At 54.0% G+C, this 10,885-nt stretch overlaps 1 protein-coding gene across 1 annotated transcript; it reads right to left on the bottom strand.

The window, feature by feature from the left end:
- Positions 1 to 819: 819 nt before the first annotated feature.
- On the bottom strand, positions 820 to 3,071 carry KCNF1 (potassium voltage-gated channel modifier subfamily F member 1). The gene has a single exon (XM_060648575.3). The coding sequence runs from the start codon at positions 2,728 to 2,730 to the stop codon at positions 1,246 to 1,248; it is 1,485 nt and encodes a 494-aa protein (XP_060504558.1). The 5' UTR covers positions 2,731 to 3,071; the 3' UTR covers positions 820 to 1,245.
- Positions 3,072 to 10,885: the final 7,814 nt, after the last annotated feature.

Below are 10,885 nucleotides of genomic sequence, written 5' to 3'. Positions count from 1 at the left end.
CCAGGTACTGTGCTAAGCACCATGGTTCTCCGAGTTCATTCTGATATCTCCCTTTAAGGAACGATCGCAATGAGGATCAGAGAGGTTCATCAACAGGCCTGAGACCACACAGCTACAAAGAAAGTGGCGAGGGAGGGACGCTAGAAAAAAGTGTCGGAGCTTGAAGGCATCTCAGAGCGATCCTCCTCATTCTCTGGGCTTCAAGCCCACGTCTGTCTGTCTCTGTTCCTCTGGGGCCCTCAGACCAGGCTGGAAGTGGGCCACCTGTGCATGCTCAGGCTTGTCCATTCAGCTGATGCCTCCGAGGTACTGGTTCTAGAAGGCAGGAGGAGCTGGAGGACGGGAACAGCCACCCTCAGCACTTCTGGTCCACAGACCCTCCACCGCTTCTAGGCTCAGGCACATGCCTCTGCCCCAAAGCCAGCTTACAGCAAAGAGAATGCCTGGCCATTGGGATCTTCACCCCTGGGGCTGAATCCCTGCTCTGTGTGGTCCTGGGCCTCAGTTTTCTTCGTCTGTAAAATGGGCATACCTATCCAGCAGGGTTGCTGGAAGGAATGGAAAAAGTCACGAATAGGGCTTCCCGCAGGTGGTGAATAAATGGTGACCGCGCCACTGGGCGTTGCGAGCTCTGCGACCTCTCCCCCTCCAGGGTGCAAGCTTTTCCTCGAAAGGAAACAGAAGGAAGGAGTCGCCCGCACAGAGCCTCCTGGAATGTGGCAAGGCTTCTCGGGGCTGAACCCTGCCTATGAACCCTTCTTTAATTAGCTCTCAACTAAAAATAGCCCCTCCCCCACCCCCGCCCCCCGGGGGCTGCACACCTACTTCCTGGCCTGGCACCAGAGTGTGCCTAAGGCATGTCTGAGGGGTGGAGGGACCTCCAGCCTGTGACAGAACCTATGACACAGGTGGGTGCGCAGAGCAGGAGGCTTTATTGAAGGAGATACAGAACCGGGCGAGGGCTCCTGCCGTCGGCCAGACCGTGCCCTCCGTCACCCCACACTGCCCGTGACTCCTAGACACCCCCGCTCTCCCCCTCCCCCCCCACCCCCGGCTCCTGACAGCCGACAACAGAAAGGGGTCTTACCCAGCCTCACCAGGGGTGCCCGAGAGGGCCTCCAGAGTTCTGTTCAGGAGACCGTGGAGGGGACAAAGGACAGCCCCTCCCAGGAAGTCACTGATGGGCCCGCCACACCTGCCCCTCCGTCCGCTGGCCCAAGTCCGTCTGTGCCCGGAAGACCCTCGTCACTTGCAGCTCTGGAGCCGGGTCCTGTGGTGCTTCTCCTCGGTCAGGAGAGGGATGAAGGTGTCGCTGTGGGAGATCTTCAGCCGGCTGCTCCAGCTCGGCCCCTCCTCCCCCGCGGGCTCCGGCAGGAGGCTGTCCAGGTCGCTGCGGGAGCACCCCGCTTTGCCCTCAGCCGCGCCGCCGGAGTTGAGTTCCATCAGCTCGAGCTCGTGCTTGGCCGCTGTCTCCAGGACCCGCTGCTTGTTGTAGTACCTGACGAAGTTGTTGATGATGGGATGGATGGGCAGGGCGATGGCGATGACCCCGCACAAGAAGCTGATGGCCGCGTTGAGCTTGCCCAGGGTGGTCTTGGGGTAGATGTCCCCGTAGCCAACCGTGGTCATGGTGATGATGGCCCACCAGAAGGACTGGGGGATGCTCTTAAACAGGGTCTCGGGGTGGCTCTGCTCCATGGTGTAGCCCAGGGCCGAGAAGACAAAGATGCCCACGGCCAGGTACATGAGCAGCAGCCCTAGCTCCTTGAAGCTCCGCTTGAGGGCGTAGGTGAGCGTCTGCAGGCCCGAGGAGTGGCGGGCCAGCTTGAAGATGCGGGCGATGCGCATGATCCGCAGCGCCTGCACGGCCTGCTGCACGTTGGTCAGCTCCATCATGCGGGCGCCCAGGTGCGTGAGCGTGAGGCTCACGTAGAAGGGCAGGATGGCCAGCACGTCCACGATGTTCATGAAGGACAGCGCGAAGTGCAGCTTGTTGGGCGACGAGAAGAGGCGCAGCAGGTACTCCAGCGTGAACCAGCCGATGCACGCCGTCTCCACGTTCTCCAGCGTCGGGTGCTCCACGCGGTTGCCGTCGGCGTCCAGGACCTGCAGCTCGGGGATGGTGCCCACGCACATGACCACGGACGAGACGAGGATGAGCAGGAAGGACAGAACGGCCACCACCCGCGCCGGGCACGACGACTCGGGCTTCTCCAGGAACTTCCAGACGCACTTCTGGCAGCGCCCCCAGCGGCCCTCGGCAGAGTCGACGCCCAGGTCGTCCAGGATGAGCTGCACGCGGCGCGCGATCTCCTCCAGCTCCTCGCGCTTCTCGCTCAGGTGGCTCTTGCAGCAGTCGTCCAGGAACTTGAGGTCCACCTTCCAGAAGTCCATCTCGTTCTTGAAGCAGATGGGGCAGATGCCCTTCTTCATGTGCACCTCCCCGAAATAGTACACCTCGATGACACACTTGAAGGCGTCCGGGTCCCTGTCGAAGTAGAACTCGCGCTTCCCGGGGTCGTAGTCGTCGCACAGGGAGAAGATGGTGTCGTAGCCCCCCGCCAGGCAGCCGATGAGCTCGGCCAGCCGCGTCTCGGGGTACTGGCTCAGGAGGTCTCCGTACAGCACCTGCCGCACGCCCCCCACGTTGACCACGATCTCGATGTCGTCGCCGGCCCGGGAGCCCTGGCTGCCCGGCTCCGGGAGGCTGCGCTCCGCGGCCGCGTCCATCCTCCCGGCGAGCGCCCGCTCCGCCTCGGCTCCGCGCCCCGCCGCCGCCGCCGCCGCCGGTCCCGCAGGTGCCACCCGCGCGCCGCCCTCGGGGAAGCCCGCCCGGCGCCCGGCGCCCGGCTGCCTGGAAGGGCGGTCACAGCGGGCAGCAGGCGGCAGCGGCGCGCCGCGGGGGAGGCATGCACCCGGCGGCGGCGGGGCTCCGGGCGGGCATCGGGGCGCCGGGGCGCGCGGCCGGCGCGGGTGGAGGGGGTGGGGGTGGGGGGGCTCTGGCGGCCGCCGGCCTCGCCCTGCGCACTCACCCGGCTCCCGGGCGGCGCGACCCGCCGCCCCCGGCTCGGCCTCCCTGCAGGACTAGGGTCCCCCCGCGGGCGGCCGTCCTCCTCCTCCTCCTCCTCCTCCTCCGGCGGCGGCGGCGGCGGGCTGCTCCCCGAGCCGCGCGGGTCCCCGCGAGCGCCTCCCGCGCGGGAAGAGTCCCGGAGCTGCCGGACCCACGCAGTCCGCCCAGGCGTGCGGAGAGCGAACTTGGGCTCGCTTTGCCCGAGCCGGTTCCAAGCACAATAGGGATTCCAGCCTGACGTCAAGAGCCTTTCAGACTGTACCCTCTTCTGGTGAAATTCCGCAAGGCACGCGCGGCAGCGGCGGGGAGCGGCTTCACCCTCGGGCAACACCGCCCCAGCCGCCCCGGCGCGCGCCCGCCCGCCCCTCCGGGGGACGGTCACCGAGCGGCCCGGAGCCCCGGCTTTTAAAGCGGCCGGCGGCTCAGGCCCCAAAGTTCTGGCCCCGCGGCCGCCTGTTGCTTGGCGGGAATGCGTGGCGGACAAAGCCCCTTCCGAGGCTGCTCCCGCGCGCGTCCGCGGTCCCTCCGGGTCTCCGACTCCCGCCCGGCCTCCCTGGCCCTTGAAGGTTCCCTACGACCCCCGACGCTGCCCCTCGGGCCGTGGGCGCCACCTTTTCGCCTGCACCTCCACAGTGAACAGCGAGGACATCCAGTCCAGTCCCTGGAGGAGAGAAGGGACCTGGCCAAGGTCACACAGTGAAAAGGCAGTAGAGCCCGGTGTGGCCACTTCTTAATCCAGAAGCTTCCTGCAGTCCTGGCCGATTGATCTACCCAGGGTTAGCAGGTTGAAACCCCGCGGGGAGGCCCTAGCTGTCCACCACGTCCTGTTTTTCCGCAGCCCCCTCCCCCTGCCCACTACCACTAGCGGCCAGAGCCCTTGCACCCCTGGGGCTCCTGCCTCCCCATTCCCCACTCGGTCTCCGAGGCTTAACTGCCCTTCCCACACCCTCCGCTGTGTCTCTCTTCGGGGCTGGTGGCCACAGCTGTCTTTCAGCCGCTCACATGCCTGAACCCTCGCAATAGCTGGCAGGGTGATTTATACTGAAAATTACTGAACATCATCTGTGACCCAGAGACCGTGTGAAAAAAAATATCCTAGAGGGAGAGGTGACTTAGGCGAGCACAGAGGATTTTTAGGGCAGCAAAACTATCCCGGGTGATAGCATAATGGGGGATACGTGTCTTTACGTATTTGTCAAACCCACAGGATGTACAACCGCGAGAGTGAACGCCAGTGTAAAAACTATGGGCTCTGGGTGATAATGTGCCACTGCAGGCTCATCGATCGTAACAAACGTGCCACCCTGGTGGGGGATATTGATAGGGAAGCTGAGCGGTGTGGAGCAGGAGGTAGGCAGGAAATTTCTGCATGTTCTTCTCAATTTTGCCGTGACTCTAATCCGCTCTGAAAAATAAGTCTGTTAGAAATATGATCCGTAGGGGCGCCTGGGTGGCTCAGTCGGTTGAGCGTCCGACGTCGACTCAGGTCATGATCTCACAGTCCGTGGGTTTGAGCCCCGCATCGGGCTCTGTGCTGATGGCTCAGAGCCCGGAGCCTGCTTCGGACTCTGTGTCTCCCTCTCTCTCTGACCGTCCCCCGTTCACGCTGTGTCTCCCTCTGTCTCAAAAATAAATAAACGTTAAAAAAAAAATAAAAGAAAAGAAAAAAGAAATGTAATCCGTAGACTCATCATCAAGGAAACGGCGATCAAAACCACAACGAGATATCACCTCACACCTGTCAGCACGGCTAAAATCAAAAACACAAGAAACAAGTGTTGGCGAGGATGTGGAGGAAAAGGAAGCCTCAGGCAGTGTTGGTGGGAATGCAAACTGGTGCAGCCACAGCGGAAAACAGTATGGTGTTTCCTCAAAAAATTAAAAATAGAATTACCCTCTCACCCAGTAGTTCTGCTACTCGGTACTACCTAGTAAATATTACTAGGCATTTCCCCCAAAGGATATGACAACACAAATTTGAAGAGATACACGCACCCCTATGTTTATAGCAGCCGTATTTACAATAGGCTTATTACTTGGAAATTTACTTATTTCCACATTACGGAAGGAGCCCAAGTGCCCGCCAACAGATGAATGGCTAAAGATGTGGTATACATATATACTATGCAATATTACTCAGCCATAAAAAAGAATGAAATCTTGCCATTTGCAACCACGTGGATGGAGCTAGAGAGTAAAATGTTAAGCAAAATGTCAGAGAAAGACAAATACCGCATGATTTCACTCGTATGTGCAATGTAAGAAACAAAACAAATGAACAAAGGGAAAAAGAGGCAAACCAAAAACCAGACTCTTAGCTATGGAAACAAACTGGGGGTTAGCAGAGGGGAGGAAGGGGGAAGGGTGCGGTCGGTGAAGAGGACTGATGCTCATGCTGAGCACTGAGTAACGTATAGAATTGTTGATTGACTATACTGTATACCTGAAACTAATATAACACTGTGTGTTAACTCTACTGGAATTAAAGGTTTTACACACACACACATATGCACACACAATTCTGTAGACTGTGTTTTTTTTACATAGAACTTAAAATGTTTATTTTTGAGAGAAGGCCTGTGTGCACGAGTAGGGGAGGGGCAGAGAGAGGGACAGAGGATCTGAAGTGGGCTTCGTGCTGAGAGCAGAGAGCGCGTGGCGGGGCTCAAACTCACGAACTGTAAGATCATGACCTGAGCCCAAGTCAGATGCTTAACCGACTGAGCCAGCCAGATGCCCCTAGCCGGGTTTGTTAACCTTTAGTTTCTATCCATTAATGGATTATGAAATCAACTTCCCAGGTCACTGACTGCACTTTTTTTTTTCTTTAATGAGTCAGTATCAAACATTGTATCAGGATACATCACACAAAATACATACTGTTTGGTGCAATTTCTTTTTACAAATTTCTGTCCTTTCCGCCTAAAATCAGCCTTACAACCTGTTACTGCAGAATAAGAAGCTGAGATTCAGAAAGGTTGAGTAATAACAATATTTGCTTTGCACTTGGCTCGTGTGATTTCCACATGCTTCTCTCTGAGGAAATAAGAGGTCAGGTAACCCACCAAGATCACCCGGCAGGCGGCAAAGCCGGGGGTCTGAACCGCCATCCCCTGCTGTCACAGCCCACAGCCGTCACCCGCCCGTGTTCTGGTCACACAACTGATAACGGTGGAGGTGCGATTTGAACTGAGACCTGCCGGGCACAAAGGCCGATTCTTCTGTCCAGTGTAGTCCAGCACGCTGCTCCCTACCCACGCCCCATATTCATGTTACGGTTCCTACTCACATCACTGGCCTTCTCAGTTGCTCCCTAGTTAACCTACAGAATTACGTTCAAATTGCATCTTAGTGTAAGTTTTTTTTTTTATTTTTTTTTTTAAATTTTTTTTTTCAACGTTTTTTATTTTATTTTTGGGACAGAGAGAGACAGAGCATGAACGGGGGAGGGGCAGAGAGAGAGGGAGACACAGAATCGGAAACAGGCTCCAGGCTCCGAGCCATCAGCCCAGAGCCTGACGCGGGGCTCGAACTCACGGACCGCGAGATCGTGACCTGGCTGAAGTCGGACGCTTAACCGACTGCGCCACCCAGGCGCCCCCATCTTAGTGTAAGTTTAATGGGCTTTAAAACACGCATTCATTTATTCAAATATTTATTGAGCTCCAATGGAAAGCGCCCGCAGGCGCGCGCGCACACACATACACACACACACACACACACACACACACACACACACGCGTGCGCGCGCGTGCGCGCTCCACCCTGGCTATGGGAGCTGGGTTCATACTCCAGTAGAAAATATGTTTTTTTGTAACTAATACCTAGTTTGCAGTAAGAGTGTAGCTGAGAGGTGCCCCCAAGGAGTGGTGCTTCCTGAATTTCCCTACAGGGGGCGCCGAGGGGCGGCCCTGGATATCGTGGCAAGAAGTCAGAAGAGGAAGAGGCTGTGTTTGCTTAGGGCATTCGCTTGGCTTAGGTGTGCATTTGGGGGGTGTGGTGGTGATCCCTCAGGCAGGTAGGGCCCCCCGACTCCAGCCACCCTTCGGTATGGTCTCTAGATCCAAAGTCTCTGGGTTCCAGATACCTTGCCGCTGCGGACTCGGGCGTCTGGAAGAGACTGAATGGAAGTTGAGCCCTGAGGTCTGAGGACCTCCCCAGTTTGCCTGTGCAGGGGTTACATGTCATTTGGAGGCGGGTCAGTACTGATGGGCGAAGCTGGAAACATAGAGCCTAGTAGGTTCTGTGAGGAATCTGGACAGTCCATTTTTTAGAGCTCAGGTCACTCACTGCTCAGCAGTGGGTTGATTATGCAATTAATTTATGATTAACCAGCATTTTTTCCTGAGATGGTATAGAAAACGTCAGCGTACATGGGAGAAGCAGATGTAACATACAGCAGAGCAAATGTCACCAGGCAGCTCACAGCTGAGCAGGCGCCACTGACAGCAGGTGCATGAGAGAGAGACAACTGTAAGTCACAGGTCAAGGCCAGGGAGGTATTTGCAGTCTGAGGGCTGGTAACAAAAGGAGGGCAGGGAGGAGGACCCCTGCTGGAGGCGCTGAGGCCGTCCTGAAGCCAGAACCTACGAGGAGGGGAGAGGTGAGGCACAGGAACCCTGCCCTATAGGGAGCAGCCCCAGCACCACAGACAGGGGAGCAGAAGACTGCACCCACTCACCCCTCCAAACCTGCAAGCCCCACGCCCCAGCCTCTTAGCCTCCTTCCCAAAGCCTCACAAGCCTAGAGCCCTGTCTGCTGACAGGCTGGAGCACAGAAAGTCCTCCCTTCTCACCCCACCACGCTTTACCCATGCACCTGATTCACATGGCAAGTCACACTTGCATGGCGGGTCTGTGGATTCCTCTGCACTGGGTGCTCTCCCTGGGCCTGTTTGGGCGAGGAATTGTGTCCTCCCCCGAATTCGTATGTTGAAGCCTTAACCCCCAATGTGACTATGTTTGGAGATGGGGCCTTTAAGGAGATAACTAAAATTAAAAAGGTGAGGCCCTGATCTAGTAAGATTAGTGCCCTTTTGAGAAAAGACTAGTGATCTCTCTCTCTCTGCACACACACACAGAGGTAAACTATGTGAAGGCACAGCAAGAAGGTGGTCATCTACAAGCCCGAGAGAGAGCCCTCACCAGAATCCATATCAGGACCTTGATCTCGGGCTTCTGGCTGCCGGAAGGGTTTTGTTACGGCAGCCCAAGCAGACCAAGACATGCTTCCTCCTCCCTTACACCTGCCGCATCTTCCCTAGACCTCCCCCTTCTCCACCGTGCTAGACACAGGCCCCTCCTCACTCTGCCCCTACACCCAGTCCAGATTTTGTGGAGGGTTATGCTGGAATACCATAGGTTAAAAAAAAATCCATTGGCTGTCTTCTCATCAAGAGTCACTGATGTGTAGAAACTTGAGCCAGGAAGCTAGATGCATCAAGAACTTCCTGAGGGATCAAACCAGGAAAAAAAAAAAAAAAACAGCCCGGACTTTTTGGCTAAAAATAGAGAGTATCTTGCTGTGGTGTATTCAGTCCTGCATATGACTTCTATTAGAATTGTACATTTCGTGATATCATAGGGGGTGGGGAACACAAAACCTTCTATTAGACGCAAGAAGCAGCAGCAATTTTGACTCGTGTAGGTTTTTCATTTAAATAGGGAAGGGAAAAAAAAACCCAGTCTATTTAGGTGTCATTGGGGAGTGATTGTTTGAACTATAGTTTTCCTTATTAAATATGTATTTTTTTATTTGTTGAACAGTAACATTTTGGGCTACAGAATGCTCAATTTCCACGGCACTAATTAAAACCAACACATGTGTATCTAAGTGATTTGTCTAGACAACAAATGATACAAGCTGCAATCTACTTCCTTTTTATGGAATAATCAGTTCTGTTCAGTTAACATTTCTTTGTGTTTTGCTGAATTTAATAATACCTTTCATTAGGATTCACTTCTGTACTCTGTCGGAAATTTACATGTCATCATTTGCTATGCACCTGTCAGTGCAGTGAGCTGCCCCTGGAGTCCCAAAGAATTGATTGACTAGAAGCCCACCGACTCCTGTCTGAACAAACTGTGCCTGGGACTCAAGTGCAGGAGGCCGGCTGGCAGGAGGGGTGTTGGATGGAGAACAAGGGTAGAGGAGACAATGATGTAAACCTGAATCGCCAGGAAATGTCAGTTGTGTCCCAGCTCCTGAGCTGCTTTTTTATTCTCTATGCCTCAGTTTTTTTCATCTGCAAAATGGAACTAGTGAACATTTCCTTCCCGAGTATAAGATGTATAGGGAACAAGTAAAATCGTAGTGTGAACAGGCGTTATGAAGTATAAGATGCTGAAAATGTGAAGGCAAAGGGAGGGAGGAAGGACAGGCTTGGACTTGTTGGATGCCACTCCTGCTGTGGGCATGTGCCTTTGCGCCCACACACCTCCGCCTCCCTGGCTCCATTCACTGTGACTCATCCAGCTCAGGTCGTGAGTGGGAGGACGGTGCACATGACAGGGCCACCGCGCGTCCCAGATATGTACGAAGGCATCAGAGATGCTGCACGAGTACATCTGTCCTAGAGGCTGGCAGGTAGTACCCACTCTGGGCCTGAGATTCGCTGCTTTGACTTTCCTAGGGAAAAAAAGCACAGACAATGGGAGGACTCTCCCGCTGCAGGCCCCACCAGTTGGGAGCAGAGCAGACACCAGGAGAGGGGTGGATGCTATTTGCTTTTGAACTTGCTTTTAAAGCACACTGGGAGGGGCGCCTGGGTGGCTCAGTCAGGTAAGTGCCCAACTTCGGCTCAGGTCATGATCTCGCAGTTCGTGAGTTCGAGCCCCACGTCTGAGACTGTGCTGACAACTTAGAGCCTGGAGCCTGCTTCAGATTCTATGTCTCCCTGTCTCTCTGCTCCTTCCCCACTCACACTCTGTCTCTCTCAAAAATAAACAAGCATTAAAAAAATTTTTTTAAGCACACTGGGAGTATAAAAGAAAACTCTCTTAGAAACAAGTCCTTTAGCATTTTCCTTTTCTCTAATTGCAAAATTAACATATACTTACTGTAAAAATTTTTTAAATGGGAAAGCCCGTATTTGCATTCCCCAGATTCCTCTTCCCCAAAGGTCAGTGTTGTACATATAGCATTAGTTCCCTGCTCTTGTGTAACGAATTACCACAAACTCAGCATTTGTCATTTTTAAATGACAAACATTTGTTATCTTACAGTTTCCATGAGTCTTGCTGAGGCTTAGCTGGATCCTCTGTTCAAGGTCTCACAAGGCTGCAGTCAAAGTGTTGGCTGGGGCTGGGGTCTTGTCTGAGGCTCGGGCCCCTCTTCCCCGTTCATGTAGCAGAATTTCCTTGCAACTATAGGACTCATGGATGCTTAGCCTTCTTTGAGACCAACAGCAGAACCTCTCTGATCTCAGTGAAGACCAAAGCCCTCTTTTAAGAGGCTTACCTAATTAGGCCAGGCCCACCCAGAAGAATTTCCCTGTTAATTAACTCAAACACACACTATTACATTACTATTTACATTAACACCCCCCTCCAAAGAAATACTTAGGTATAAATCTGACAACATTTAAACAAGATCTGTATGAAGAAAATTACAAAAGTCTGATAAACTAAATATATGGAAAGTTATCCCATGTTCATGGATAGGAAGATTCATTTTGTCAAGATGTTAGTTCTTCCCAACTTGATCTATAAATTCAATGCAATTCCATCAAAATCCCAGCAAGTTATTTTGTGGATATTGACAAAATCATTCTAAAGTTTATATGGAGAGGCAAAATGTTCAGAATAGAATAGTCAA

Source organism: Panthera onca, chromosome A3 (assembly GCF_046562875.1).
Source record: "Panthera onca isolate mPanOnc1 chromosome A3, mPanOnc1 haplotype 2, whole genome shotgun sequence".
NCBI lineage: Eukaryota > Metazoa > Chordata > Mammalia > Carnivora > Felidae > Panthera > Panthera onca.
The sequence above is the reverse complement of the archived record's forward strand: the minus strand, read 5'-3'. Positions and strand labels throughout refer to the sequence as shown.

What these genes read in the sequence shown, in the direction of transcription:
- KCNF1 (XM_060648575.3), bottom strand. Translation starts at nt 2,730, where the DNA reads ATGGACGCGGCCGCGGAGCGCAGCCTCCCGGAGCCGGGCAGCCAGGGC.